General features: G+C 37.1%; 1 protein-coding gene across 8 annotated transcripts in view; it reads left to right on the forward strand.

Annotated features, from left to right (window-relative positions):
* YAP1 (Yes1 associated transcriptional regulator) overlaps positions 1–15,491 on the forward strand; it is a 91,560-nt gene that overhangs the window by 48,486 nt on the left and 27,583 nt on the right. For 4 of the 8 annotated variants that reach the window (XM_061374482.1, XM_061374484.1, XM_061374483.1 and 1 more), the window contains exons 3-4: positions 1,206–1,321; positions 8,722–8,835. In XM_061374482.1, the coding sequence (XP_061230466.1) occupies positions 1,206–1,321; positions 8,722–8,835 (230 nt within the window). The remainder of the gene's footprint in view (positions 1–1,205; positions 1,322–8,721; positions 8,836–15,491) is intronic. The other 4 variants (XM_061374486.1, XM_061374488.1, XM_061374487.1 and 1 more) reach the window with 1 other exon arrangement.

Here is a 15,491-nt window from a genome sequence, read left to right on the forward strand (position 1 = left end):
TAGTTTTGAACTCAGATCACCAATCAAATTTATTTCAGATTTAAATGTTGCAGTTTTGCTGAAGTGAATGAAAATGGGCATTCCGTGTAATCCAGAAAAAAAAAAAAAGTAACTGTAAGGGTTATTAATATAAAGAATGGTACCAAGTTAATGATGTGCTGGATTCTAATTGATAACAGTACTATTAGAATAGTTTTAATTAATACCAGTTCTAAATGAATCCATAACAAACTTTCTTGTCAGTGTTTATGTATTAATAGTTTTAATTTTTGTTCCAGTATATTTCTGGGAGCAGTGTTGCTTAATGGCATCAAGATAGTGTTGATGCTTGTTATGAATAGGCTGAATTACTTATTCATTAGCAAAACATGCTAATCACACACTCAAAAGGTGACATTATCACTCACTACACTTTTGTATTTTCATTGTATTGAATATTTCTGTGAATGACAATGCTGAATGTAGTTTCCAGTTTTCTCAAAACACATAAATCTTAGCTCTGAAAGTTGTGTAATTAGGCTGTGCAGAGGGCTCACGGTGTTACTTGGCAGTCCAGCTGTCCTCGTCTTTTCACATGCAGTTGAGAGGCAGTTGCGCATCACTTTCATATTACTGCTGTAGTGTGACTGGTTACTTGAATTACTGCAGAGATTGTTCTGTTGGCAACGGTGAGGGGAGTAGTCCAGCAGATAATCTGAGGATGTGGTCTATGCACAGAAAGTTTGGGGAGGGTAATGATTATTCACTAGCCAGTTCATTACAACTCCCTAGACACTTGAGTATGAACTCATGCCAAGTTACTGGACTGTGCTTGAGATGCCAGATGCCATTGGCTTGGTTTGAAGGACTCTGTAGTCACAGTTAGAAACGACAAGTACCTATTCCGTGAAAAATGGGAAAGAATGGTTGGTTCAAGGTTAAAACAGCTAGTTATGGTACTACAATCTAAGTTATGATATTCATGTTGAGCCTTATCTCACCATCACTCTAGCTGATTGCTACACCTGTTTGTTGCGGAAGTGGTGATGGCCAGAGTAAGGGAATCTGATACAGGGTGATGCTTGAAATGTATCCAAACAGTTTTTACTTGGTTTTGAACGTGGCGGCTGTTGGCATGCTTAACCTTTTGTTCTTAAACTTTCTGTGCTAGCAGGACATTGCTGTGAATTCATGACTCTCCTAACTCTAGCTTTGTTTTGTTGTAGTCACATTGATCAAACAACAACATGGCAAGATCCTAGGAAGGCCATGCTTTCCCAGATGAATGTTACAGCTCCCACCAGTCCTTCTGTGCAGCAGAACATCATGAACTCAGCATCAGGTAAGCCAGATTTGTGTTTATGAAAAAGATCATGTAAATGAAAATATGGCTAACTATTTTAAGTGAGGGGGAGTCTAGGTCTCTCAACTGCCCTTCTAATATCCTGGTTTTAAACTTTATTAATGCCTGATGCATCAAGCAAGAGGCTGATACTTGAGGTAAGAGAATTTTATATATTATATATGATGTCAGCAGAAAGAATCCTGTACTTCTTTGGTTTGTGTTTTTATTTTTTTCAAATGGATAATTCAAGTATTTTAAAGAAGCAGAATTCTTGTCTACTTGCTTCTGACTGGAAATGCTATTAAATTGATGAAGTCCAGAATTTTCATTAAATTAGTGCCAATTTATATTAAAGCTACTGTGCTTCTGCAGTGTCTTCTGCCTCCCCTTGCTCACTTACAAGACTTGGTATACTCCCATTCATTTACATTTCCTGCATTTGTTAGGCACTCTCCACCCCCTATCTTCCCTAAATGAATAAAGCAAACACCTGGAAAATCTTGATTTGATTTTTTTTTTTTTTTTTTTGCTTTGTTTTTTTTGTTTTCCTCTTATATTTCCTGTAATATCCAAAATCCTGTAACTGAGGAAGCCTGATACCTTTTCCTGGAATACAGAATTTTGGTTTTCAGGTAGTTGGGGCAGGCCATCACTAGACAGCAGTAAAGAAGTGTGCTTGTTCTTGCTACAGAATCTGCTGTATGTTTTCAGAACTCTCTTGTCCTGAGCAAGCAGATAAACTTGGTGCTGTGCTAGTCTGGCTGCTTCAGTCTTCCCTATGCTTTGTCACCTTTTGTCTGTTGCTGAGGTTTATGTTTTATTTACTTTCTCACAGTCTGATTGTATTTTGTGTATGTCTGCTGTTCCTGTGCTTCACAAAGGTTATTCTCTGGTGCTGCTTTTTGTTGTCCGTTCAGACAGCTTTGTTTCATGCTGCAATTCATATGCTGCAGACAATGCCAAAAGATTAACAGGCGTGACCAAACTGTACTGTTCATGACTGCATGCTAGAGGGGAAGCTAATCAAACTTTGTGCTGCCTAGGCCAGGAGGTTGGATTATCCTGAAACAAATGAGAGTCCTGTTCAAGTGCAGGAAGTCATGATTCAGAGCAATTAAGTCTCAGGCTCTGGTGTGAAAAATGCAGTATATGTGATTATGTTTTCTGGAAATATCCCAGGAAACCTGCAGCAATAGAGATGACATGTTTTTGCAGGGATAGTTCAGAAGAACAGAAAATAGGAGAGAGGAACAATTCTTTCAGTCTGTATTGCCTTTGGCTTGTCTTTTTTTGTGCTAAAACTAGATGTTTGCTGTTTGAATATTGACATAAATTCTGTGTTTCAAGATAACACCTTGAACCTTCTGTTTTACCAAGAATTAACAGGAAAAAATGTTGATAGTGAAGCAGGATTTCTTTTATGTATTTAACAAGAAATAAAAGGGTGTTTAGCAAAAAAATAAAGTAGTTAGTTGTGAGGGGTAAAAATCTAAAAGACAATCTAGCAATTGATACAAGAGGATTATTTTTTAAAAGAAAATCAGTAACTTACATGAAATTGACTGATGTAAATATGTGAGCAGGTGATTCTGCATAGATATTGTTGCTCATGCAATAAAAAAGTGTTAAGATGTTCAAGTAGGTTGTCTTGTGACTTGAGAAAGCAGTTCTCTGAATACAAGTTCACAGCATTTATTTTAAATTTCATAAATGATACCATATTTAATATGAACTGAAAATTGTGTAAAGTTGTGTTTTTTTCACCCTGGTGCTCTGAATTTGTAAAGCGCATGAAGAAATCAGAACTTCTGGTTATATTGAGTTGTGTGTTTACATGACATTGCTTTTTTTAAGCCTTAAATCAGAGATAGTATGACTTGGAACTGGCTCCTTGGATGCACCTGCTTACCCTTAACTTACTTGAATTTAACAAAAATGCAGTGTCTGGTTTGAATTAAATAATATTGAACCTACATTTATTGGATATGATTGTGTTTCTGGTACCTGATTTGGCAAATCTTTGTGTACTAACTTTAAATTATGACTGTATATTTGTTTTACTAAAGCCTATTTTATCTGGCTATGTTACTTTTTGCTGTTGAGTTCATGGTAACTTATGCTTCCTTGGTGGCCTTGGTGGTAAAGAATCTTTGAGAGAAACAGAAAAATCAAGTAACTCTTAACCAATTCAGCACATTGGAACTTAAATCTGAGTTCTAATGTTAAATGTTAAAAATAGAGGATTACTTAGTGTTCCAACTTGGATATTCAGCAAGAACTGGGAAATAAAGCTGAGACCTTTAAGACAGAAGTTTCCTGCTATGAAATATTGCTGGCTATGAAACATGCCCTGGTGCTTTGAGAGCCTTTCATGAAAGATACTGTGAAAAACTCATTAGTTGTAGCCCTTAATCAGAATTTATTGTCCCAAGCATTAGTATATTTATACTATCATTTATATTTATACAGACTGCCATAGAAGCTTGTGAATTAAGTTGCTTTGGTGAAATGTTGAGAGAAGATTTTTAGGAGCTGTCTTGAAAGCCGTTAGAAGCTTTAGCCATTTAGCCAGAATTACAATTCTAGGCTTTCGCTAGAATTAAGAACAGGAAAACAAACCTGGTAAGCTGCTGTCTGCATATTGAATATAAACCTGTTGTCTTTTCTAGTTAATTAGGATAAGTGGAGGTGAGGGAAAATGAGAAGAAAGCAAAACTGGAAGGTGTGGTATGGGTGAAGGCAAGTCAAAAGAGTGTTTAAAATAAAAACAGGGAAGGTGTCATTTTGCATAAGGTTGGGGTTTTTAGGTTGTTTTTCTTAAGAAATCCCACCTCTTGAGGCAGCTTAAGACTGCATGAGAATCCAAGTAGCTTGCTGCAAGTTATGTTTCTTTAAGGAGATGAATAGGCATCTGAAGCAGCTTCATCTGATCCTGTCAAGATTCTGTGAATGAACTGTTTTATGAGTTAGTGTAAAACCTTTACAGGGGGGCATTGATTTGTGAAAACTGACGAGGTGGCGAGGCTTTCCCTTCTTTTTGTTTAATTTTCTTTTTTTGCTCTCAGTCTTGCTGAACTTCATATAATCAACTAAAATGGTTTAAGCACTATGTACGCAGAGAAACAGTGCTCTTTCAGATGGCATTTCTTGACTAATCTTCTGTGAAATGTGACTGCATCTTCACATCAGTAATGGAAAGAAAAGAAGCCTGTAACTTCTAAGTATGCAACTTATGTATAAAATTTAGTCTTGACTGTTAATGATTTTTTGTGTATGTGTTTCAAACAATTTTTTTCCTTAAAGGTATTACAGGAGAAACTATGTTCTGTCTTTAGAAAAGAAAACAAGTAAATAGTGAAACAGTAATAACCATTGTTCTTCTAAGGAGCCTCTCTTATACATTTCTTACTGAGATGAAGTCATAAATTTGAAAGTAAACAATGTTACTTGTACAGTTAGAGTTGATGTAACAGAGATGGGGGAGTGATTGTATTTACAAACTTCCATTCTTCAGATACTTTTACTTTCTGAATCAAGCTTGAGAGCATGGCTGCTGTGTGACAGCCTCTTCTGCTTGTGTGTAGACATCAGGTAATGAGCTTTGGAGCAGATGACCTGTCTTTGTCCTCTTTTGTCTTCATGCTTATACTGAGGTTCTGGATTTGGCGTCCTGGTGAAGGTTTGTAGACCTAGTGTAATTCCATTGTCTCTTAGGGTAAGACCATAGTGCCATATTAAAGGTTGGCAGGAAAATGAACACTCATTCATAATTCATGAGGGTTTTTCTTGTTAGGAAGGAATATGCCAGTAACTTAATATTTGCTAGCTCTTCCCTAAGATTCTTGCTTGTTTCAGTTGCTGGTTTCTCCTCTATGTAGCCAGTCATAGTACTGCTTTGTGTACAGTCAACACTGCATACGATCTGTTGTGAAACTGGAGTTTCTAAGTATCTGTGTGACAGTAATGCTCATTTCTTTCTTCATCTGCAAGAAATGCCCCTTTTTGATAGTGTCCTTTTGTAAGTTTAACTGATTTGATGGAAGGTCTTCAGGTAAATTTCGTAGAATTTGATATCTTAAAAAGTTTTATAATCACAGTGATAGTGATAGAAGGGGGAAATTTCAACTTTCACAGAGAAAGATTAGGAAGGTTCTTAGAGATTGGTTTATATGCACCATTAGGTGCAGGTGATTCCTGCTGTTGAATGTAGCTGTTCCGGTTCCTGGGTTGTCCATAAATATTTAATATATAGATACAGGTGCCCTTATATGCATTAGCCTCTTGATAAAATACAGCTTTATCTACATTTATTTTACAAATAAATACCAGATACTGTGGGGGCTTGCAAGATTTACTTTGTATCCCAGCATAGCTGGAATCTCTAGTACATTTTTGCTTTTGTTCCTCTTCCCATTGCTTTCTATCTGCCAGCAGTGAGCTCTGCTTTGTGTTTAAGATTCTGTTTTATGGCATATGAAAAAGTTACACCATTATATATTTTGTTACAGAGGTATGCCTTATCAGTAGTTCTGTAAAGATAGCTTATATTTGGAAATCGGTATCTATTTTTTTAACAACCTTGTATTTAAAAGTACCATTGAAAATTGAGAGTTCCTTTGAAGAGTTGTCTCTCCCTGTGCAAATAATTTCATAGATTCCTAAGCTTATGGTTGTGATTGTGTTCAACTGACCTACAAGGCACCAAACAGAACTAGTAGGAGACCAGGCTACCAGGATATTCTTGGTTCTAAATATTTACAAAGGTTCAAGGGGAGACTGGAAAATACTGAAAGAGATCCTTTGGCACCTAGCAAGTAGACAGAATCTGGCGTAAGAAATCACCTAAGGTACTGGGAGTCCAAGTGACTGTTAATAGCCGCTACACTTTTTTGGGTCTCTGTGTTTTCCATGGTTTTCCATTTTTCCTCCGTTACTTGCCTCTAATACAGCATTTGTCAGTCAGTCAGTCAGTTACAAAATCAGACTTGAAAGTGTTCTGGTTTCACAACTGCTCACAAAACCAAATAGGAATTCTAGAAAATAGGACCAATCGATTTTTGGACTACCATTTCAGCATGTAAAGATGACAAGAGAAGTATGAGGTAGTTTACTGGCCAAGGAAGAAAGCAACATTGCAATTAATGCCAAAAGTTTCTAGAGAGAAAAGTTCTGTCTGCAGCTGTTGATGGCACTTAGCAAGGAAGACTTGCTACTAGGACAGCCAGGTGAGCAGACAGACCTTTCCTGTCCTGACCCATCAGATCACTGAATCTCATAAACAGTATTGTTCTACCAGGTAGGTGGACTGATCCGTTCCTGGCATCCTGCTTCAAAGGCATTTTGTTCTTACTACAAAGGAACATGCTGGACCAGTATACACTTTATTCAGTGTTCAGCAGGACTGACACCCCAAGGCTAGTTTTGTTTTTCCTAGAGCCAGCTGGGGTTTTTTGCTTTGCAGTTCAAAAGAGAATTTCTTGCTGAGTTTTGTCTCCGAGGGATGTGTGGCTTATAAGGCCTCTGAGGAGACTGGTAGCAAGCTCTGCCCTCATGGCTAGCATATTGGCTTAGCAGTCAAGGAACATTTTTGGTTCTTCATTGGCTTCTACACTTGGATGCTGTGGGGCATGTTGCTGTGCTCCTGTGCCCCAGTTTTGTACAACAGCATCTTACTAGTTAGGTGGCAACTCTTTGGGTATGGTAACAAAACACAGGGCTCTTTGCACTTGAGCTTTCAATTCTGCATCAGAGTCCTGATATACTGTGAATATGTCAGGATTTATGAATGTTTTGGAGTGTTGTCACCCTTTCTTGCCTGTTCTTTTCACTAGCTACTGATCAAAGCTGAAGTACTCTTGTTAACTGTATACAGCATTGAAAGCTTGTGAGTGTTAAGTATGGGAAGGAAATATCCAATGGTTAGATCCCTGGTTTTCCTCGCATGAAAGATCTAGTGGTGGAGTACTGAGGCTGCTGGAGAAAGGCATAGTTTTCTGAGACAAAATAGAGTTTAAATTAGAAATGTAGTTTTCAGGGGTTCTTGAAAGACCACAATAAAGTTCTTGTCCTGGTTACTCCTTGGGATATTACTGGAATGCAATGAATGATTATTTTATTCTTTTTGACATTTGTCCAAGAACAGCTTTTCAGATTAAGCAAACAAATCTATCCTCCGCCTTCCCCTGCTGGCTTTAGACAATGAGATCTTCAACAGGAGCTTTGAGTTTAGGACAAAATGACAGATTGTAATTTGAACATGGATAGAGTAGGTATTCAGGCATTTATCAGATACACATTGTTTTGTGTGTATATCTGAGATTGAAATATGATGGCTTCCTGGAGCAAGTCTTGTTCTAATTTCTTTTGCATTTTTAACATTTGTAGTGGATCTTTTGCTATATCATTTTAGGTTTGTACTTAAATCTAAATATCTTCCTGTATTCAATTTAGATATTTTCAGAAGTCCATGTCTATTTGAGAATAAGAACTGAAAAACATGTATTGATATAGCACCAGATGAAATGAAATGGACGTAACTTTGAGAAGAGTTTTCAGTCTAAGCAGTGTACATGGAGGTACAAGGTTATATAGAGATGGGAGTAAGTGTCTTATGAATGGTATAGCGATGAAAGGTGGTTTCCTAAAAGCTGCTCTTTGGGACTTAAGGGAAACATGCCTCAAGACTCCGTATTCAGACATTTTCATTGGACTCCAGAACACCATCACGTACCGCCTTTTTACCATTTCCTAAATGTTGGCTTCCCTGCCTGTGCCTTCCTGCTTGTAGAGGCGTAGCACTGTGTCTCTTACGTCTGCTCCTGGTGTACTCTTTGCTTGTTTGCTTCCTGTTCTTCAGGTTTGTGTTTTGCTTGCTTAAGCCTCTAACACTTTCACAGAAAGTTAAGAGTATGAGGTAAAGGGAAAATCAGTTTTGACACTTTGTTTGTGAAGGAGGGAGAATTATTTCAGGACTTCATCAGTGTTACCTTGTTGCTGTTGGTGGGCCTTAATCACCACATGAACTTCCACATGAGAGATAGAATCTCTCTGTGCTTTTTTTTCTGGTGCTTAAGCTGATTTCATTCTGGCAGGCTTGACTTATTGCTGGTTTTGTACTATAATGCTGTAGCAACAGGGAGTGTCAAAAGCATATGAAGGGATGCAAACAAGTTATAAAATTAAACTCCAAATCCTAAATCAAAGTGATAGAAGTGTTTTCTGTTCTTTGATTTCCCACCCACCACTTCTTTGCACTTATCCCAGAGATGTTAGACATGAGCTTGAAACTCTTCTGTTTCATGTACTGTTATATATCTAAAATGTTGGAATTTCTTTTAGCTCAATTTCAGCTGGAGCAAACAAGAGCTCGCCATCAACTCCTTCCTTCTATATTGCAGGCCCACTCCCCGATGGATGGGAACAAGCTATGACCCAGGATGGAGAAATTTACTACATAAACCATAAGAACAAGACCACATCTTGGCTAGACCCAAGGCTTGACCCACGCTTTGGTAAAAGTTCATATCGCTTCAGAATTTCTGATTTGCTTCAGTTCACTCAACTTTAATATTTCAGGCATATTTTGAAAACTTCTTCTAGTACAATTTTAATTTGAATTATAGAGACCTTATTTAAATCATTATTTAAAAAATACTAAATGGGTTAGCATAATTCCTTTAGGAGTATATGTCACGAAAGTTTCTAATGGTAGGGGTTAGTATTTTGCTGATCCATACAGTTCCCAGAATCGGTGGCATTCAGAAATTACCTATCTAGAGACAGTTTCAGCCAAGCTCACTCTTTCTTATAAAATTGCAAAACTTTACCATGCAGGAATCTTTAAATTTCCAAACAAGTACTTGTGTTCCTTTGTGCTGTCTTCAAGAAGGCATTGTCAAATAATAATTTATGCTTTATAATTTATGAAGCACATACCAGCTTATAATTCCAGCTTGTCACAGTGATGATCATGACAAAACTTTGTTTTAAACGATACGGAGATAAATGGTAGGTTTTGTTGCTTCTACTTTAATAATCTTCTTATGAGGTAAAGACCATATAATACTGGAAATAGAAATAATAAATTAGGGATCACAAGGTCTAGATGTAAAAATGTAATGAAATAGAATTGATATCTCATTTTTTTATGTTTTTTGATCTATATGAAGTGCAGAGCTGCAAATGTTTCAATAAAACACTGGCACTGATGATTATGAATAGCAATACATATAATATTAAGAGACTCTAAACAAGTCCCTTGGATTGTCCAAGTGATTGTTCTGATGTATTTAAGGTGATATTACAACTTTAGTTTTCGTATAAAGCCATGACTGGTGTATGTAAGCTTTATTAGTTTATTAGTATTAATTTGCCCTTGATTTGTTTTCCCAATAACTCATTATTTTCAACTCCTTTGGATTTTAGTTATTTTTCCAGAGCCATGGAAAAAACAGTAGGGGTAAAAAATAAAAATAAAAAAATAAAAAAAATTGAAGAGATCATTGTGGTTTCCAGGCTTTAGTTTTGGCCTCAATGCAACTAAATGAAAACAGTGTGCAGATCACTGAGTAGGTCAGGCTAAGGGGATACAAAGCCTTTGAAGCTTTACAGGGGTTGACCTAACAACAACTGTGGGGCCCTTTTGGGGGAGGCATTAACTCCATGAATGCCATATAAACACAGAGCTGCAAAACTCACAGTCACTGTTCTGGTTTGTTTTTCTGAAATGGCTGTTAGAAATTTCAGCATTTTTGTTCTGCAGGCTTGAGTGCTTGCTTTAAACATCCGTTTGCTCTTCTGGAGAGCACCAGGTTGTTTATAAACTGCACACCAGTTTGTAGACAGGTTGAACCACTGTGCAACTTGAGCCCAAAGGTGGAGGATGTCTCGAAGGTTGTCAGCTTTGGCAAATGTCCCTGCTGGCTTGAACACCAGCCAGAGCTGGGGACCTGTTTGCGTGTTGTAAGGGGAGTGTGTGGATAATTTGCAACTTCACAATTACTTAATATGTGAATAAGGCTGAAAAGGAAGCAGTCATCTTGAAAATCAGTGTTGCCTTTCGCAGTTAAAAGAGGCAGGTCAAGTATATTTACTTAAGTGATCTTGCAGGGTATGTATTTTTCTTTTCTTTGTATTACTTTATAGTTCCCAGTGATGAGCTCAAATTAAAAAGGTGTGTGGAAAAGGCTTTAATTGACAGAGGTCAGTTAAACGAATCTTGTTTCTCAGAACTGTTTTGTACTCCCTTAAATACTATGGTTTAACTGTTAAGGGCAAAAGCCACTTGTCTTATGCATGCTGAAACTCCATCAGATGTTAGGGCTGTGCAGTTAAACTGACAGAAGTTAGTAATGTCCAAAAGACTGCATGAGGGTTTCTTGCTGCATAGCTTCCCTTTTTGGGCCCACTGCGTATGTGTATCCCAGACAGGCTTGAGTACATGCCAGAGCTCTTTATTTTGTGGTCGGACTTTTAATCTGTTCCAGACCTTTTCAGTCAAAGAGCTCAAGTTTAACTGAAAGGGGCAGGAAAGGGAAAAAAAAAAGCATGTGAGCTCTTCTGATCTGGAGTGATGGCAAATAGAGACAAGCTGCTAGCTGCTGTTGAGCTTGAAGGAGTTTTCCTTGAAATCTCAAATTGTATGTATTGTGTTGTGGTTTAAGTTTTTATCATTTGAGCCAAGAAAATACAAAATTTTATTCATCTTGCTTTCTTACTTGTGACCTCCTTAAGTCACTCCAGTAAAGAAGAAAAGAATTTGTTTGACAGAGCGAGCTTACTGAGCCTTGCATTTATTTATCATGTGGAGATCCTCAATAAATACGTGCTGTGACCCTAAATAGCATATGAATGACTCAGAAGTTTACCTTTCTGTGCTTAATATAGGTTGAAAACCCTGCTGGGTTTTTTCCCCCTTGGGATTATCATTCTCTTTTCTGTCACTGTGTTTTAATATAAGCACTTAGATTTCACTATTTTTTTGACTACTAACACTTTCAGAAGCAATCCTAAGTGAATTCATCTCTGTCATGTTGAAGCTTTTGGTTAGTACAGTCATACTAATGTTGACTGAAGCAGAAGGAGAAATTCATTTCTTCCTTGATAATGCAACTTTCATGAATCTGAAGAACCATTGAAAACAATAAAGCTGTTGAATGGTATGTGCAAACATACTCTTCTGTTCCAGTACTCAGAAGGTTTGAAGAGTCTTTGCCCTTATGCTTTTGAATTCCCAGCTTCTTGGGGGACAGCCCTTATGTCTTTGTATGTTCCTCATTGGATGGAAGCTTTACCTTCATCTTTATTTTCTCCAGTAGGTGTGCATATACCTCTTTTTTCTCCCCTCCTTTTTCTTTTTTCAAAGAAGTAGTGCTGGTAATTTTCCATTAACGTAGCTAGAAAAGAGAGAGGAAGGAGGATCAGTTCGAAGAAATTGTTTTAGGCGGACACACCTACTTACTGACTTAGTAAGGGGAATTTGGGTATTGCATTCATGCTTTTAAACAGGAAATAAAAGGATGTAGTTAATATGGATTCTTTCTTCGAGCAGGCTTTTAACACTGACATATCAGATAAGAGTCCCAGTCCGAATACCCGCTGTGGAGTAGGCTGGATCTAAAACCTTAGTGCTCCAAGTTGAAGATAAGGACTTTGTTCCAAGACAGCTAAAATCTTTGAAGTGGGCTTGAGGTCTTCAGCTATACCACTTAAGCAGCAGTGAAGTCTTGTAGCTCAGATGTTGATCATCCAAGTCCATGTATTTGACTTTAGAGCAGTTTTAGATTAGGAGAATTCACAAACTTTAAAATCTAGAAAAGAACTAAGTATGAGAGAAGGGTCTTCTTGTGCCAAGCACAGTCAATCATAAAAGATGACATGAGATCAAAGGAATGGGGATCCTTAGGCCTATGTCAGCAGGATTCTTGTCTACTGGAGCATCTGGTACAAACATGCTGTCCTGCCTTCTCAATGCCTTTGCAGGCTGCATAGTAAGAGGCTTCAAATTACTTTTATTTATACATTTATTTATTTAGAAGGTTATTTCTTTAAGGTCAGGTCAGGTTGAGTTTGTGTTTTGGACTGGTTTGTCTTTCATTACCTTCTACCATCGTTTATTGGTCATACTTCACAGATCCTACTGATTTTTCTTTTTAAGCCTTCCAGATAAGTTAATAAGTTACCTTGTTAGTAAAAGAACGTGAGGGTAGGAAGGAGGTCAGCTGTGCGTTCTGAGTGGCTGAAGTTGATGAAGTAGAACATATGTTTTTCTATAAAATTAAATTTCCTAGAACCAGTCGAAGTTTGGAATTGTTCAGTTTTATTGCTACAAGTTTCCAAGAACCGGCTTTTGTATCAAATACCATTAATGTGATTTTAAACTGTTATTTAAGTTTGCAGATGATAGGGCTTGTTTCTGAAATGCAACTCTAAAGTAATTTGCCTTTTGAGGAAACTTTCTGCATTCAAAGATGGGTCATAAATTGGGAAGATACCAGAAACTGGCAGTTTATTTCTGCATGTCTAGTGGGTTGGTGTAAGTCTGTGTTCAAACAGTAGTACTCCATTAGGGAAGTCAGACAAGTCTGTCTGCAGGAATTAGAGTAAAACAAGATACTGTTTCAATTTTCTTGTTACTTTATTCCAGACTTCAGTTTTATAGGCATGGTACTGGTGATCATACCAGTGCTACACATGCCCAGTCCTTTTCCTTCTGTTCTTTTAAGTGTCAGAGCTGCCATATGGGGAAGATGTGACCTCAGATTGAAATCATTGCCACAACTTTATTTTTATCACTCCTATTTAAAGATTACATTAATGGTTTTTTTTTAAGTTCTGTATGAATTCTGGATGAGGGGGAAGGCAAGGGAAGACAGTGTTTAATATCATTATGCAAAGGCCTGTAGGGGCTCTGTGTACAGTAGCTGCTTGTTATACACGAGTAAGAAAAGGAACAAAAGTGATAAGAATTGGGAGTATAGAGAATGCACATCAGAATTTTCTGCTTCCTTTTGTTGTGGTGCAAGAACCTTTGAAACAATGAAAAGACCTTGTGCAGAAATACTGAAGTAAAATGCATCTGTAGATTTCATTGAAACATGTTTTTATCATTTCCATTAATAAAACCCCATAAAAATAAACCACACACCCGATCTGAAATGTGCTTAATATTCAGAGCATCTGCTAATTTTCAAATATCAGAAATTAAATGGAAATATTCCATACTGTTGCTTTCTCATCCTTTACCTGACTAGCATTTTAATATGTGTATCTTAAAGTTAGTTTGTAGGATTCTTGCCAGAGGTATATGTGTGGGCAAGACAGAACTAGAACCCTAGATTGGAAGCATTTTTTTCTATGTCTGGTCACAGTGGCATTCCAGGTTTTTTAAGTTCCAGATCTGCAGAAATGTAAAAAAGCAGAGCATGAGTCAGATTTGATTTTGATCTGCAAGTGCAATGGCATATTCTTTTTTACATGCTCTCTAAAAAAAATAGTGGATTCGACTCATCTGAAAGGTATAATGGTATTAGATTTTTCACTTCCGTCTCTTCCAGAAGAACAGTTTCAGGAGATTGCTTAGGATGGGGAAAAGGTTTCTGTGTATTGGTGTGTGTGTCAGGGAGTGTGGTCAAATGGAGCAGCAGCAGCTTTCAGTGAACCAGTGACTTGTGTCAAAGTGAGCTGCTTGTGAATCTGCAGAGGTGGATGAAATTTCACTGGTAAGCATCCCTTTGTAATAGGGAGTGCTGCCATTACGGTAGCAACAATAAAAGTTTATTAGTTGTTCAGCAGAAAGTGAAATCTTGTTTCTTCAAAAGCAGGATGTGTTTAGGTATCTCCACTGAAGGAAGTTCACAGAAGAAATTGTTAAATCTGTCCACAAGTATTGTGTAAGGTTGTAGTTACCTACTTTGTGTAGATTTATATACTATTGAAAAGGAAAAAAAGGGACCCCTCACTTTTTAGGGATTTGTCAGGGCAGTACGTTTATGTAAGTTTATACGTGTTTGGGGTTTTGTTTTGTTTTTAGACTAATTTAATCCTGTTTGAGAAAGGAGATTTGTTGGTAATGGTGTCTTTATGCCAGTAAAGATAATGCATACCTTCAGTGCTGGGCTAGAACAACTGACCATGAAAGAAAGCTGCCCTCTTAACAGGGGGGCATTTTTCCACAGTATCTTTTTAATGCTGCAGTTTGCACGTCTCTATTAATGAGCGTATACTACATTAAAAATTGAAGGTGGATCGTTTTGAACACATCATTCATTATCTGTAATCTAAATATATGCATACACACACAATAATTATATACTCTCTATCTAATCATATATAATCTAAAATTCAAAGAAGAGTCAGCTTTTTTCCTTCTTGAATTCAGTCATGTTGAAACACGATTTGTTTCTTATATACAGAGAACAGTTTTGCTTGGGTTTTTGACAGCAAACTTGATTTTTTTTTTTTTTTAAATCAGAGTATTTTTTACTGGATTTCGTAACTTCTGCAGTTTGGACATGTTTCTGTAATTAATAGGTGGTATTTTCATTAGATATATCTTGCTTTAACTAGGAGTCCAGCTCAGAAGTGTGGGAATATTTATTTTTACCTAATACGCTAGGATTTGTTTGTACACTTAAGACAGCAAAATGATCTGGAGAAGATCATTCAGGCTTCCCCCTTACTGTAAACTCCAGGATTCTCAGATTAACTGTAGACTGAAAACAATAGAATATTTTATTGTGTTAATTTTAGGTTGCTTTGTAACAGCAGCATTATGAAACTGAAACTGGAATTTCCTTAAAGTAATATAGCAATGTGCGATAAAGAGTGCAGTCCAGAAACATGACTTGTATCCTGATTAAACAACAAATTGTTGTACCAAGTCTCTCTAAAAAAAGCCACTTGGAACAAGTTTTTATTACTTCCGAGACTCATTCTTTCAAATCCTGCTGGTAATTTCTTTTTTTCCTCACAGCTCTTTTCAATTTAATCAAAGAGGATTTTTGCCTTTGTTGCAGTGCTGCAAACTAGCACCATTCATAAACCTGGCCATAGCCAAAAAATGATGGACAAAAAAGCTGTCTGGTTTCCAAATGAGGTTGAAGGGGACAAGTGCTCTCTTTCAGTTCCTTCAATGGAAACACTGATTCTTATTATTAAGAACAGTTAG

Source organism: Neopsephotus bourkii, unplaced genomic scaffold (assembly GCF_033783945.1).
Source record: "Neopsephotus bourkii isolate Nb327-2 ecotype Australia unplaced genomic scaffold, CSIRO-AGI_Nbou_v1 NB_1638, whole genome shotgun sequence".
Lineage (NCBI taxonomy): Eukaryota > Metazoa > Chordata > Aves > Psittaciformes > Psittacidae > Neopsephotus > Neopsephotus bourkii.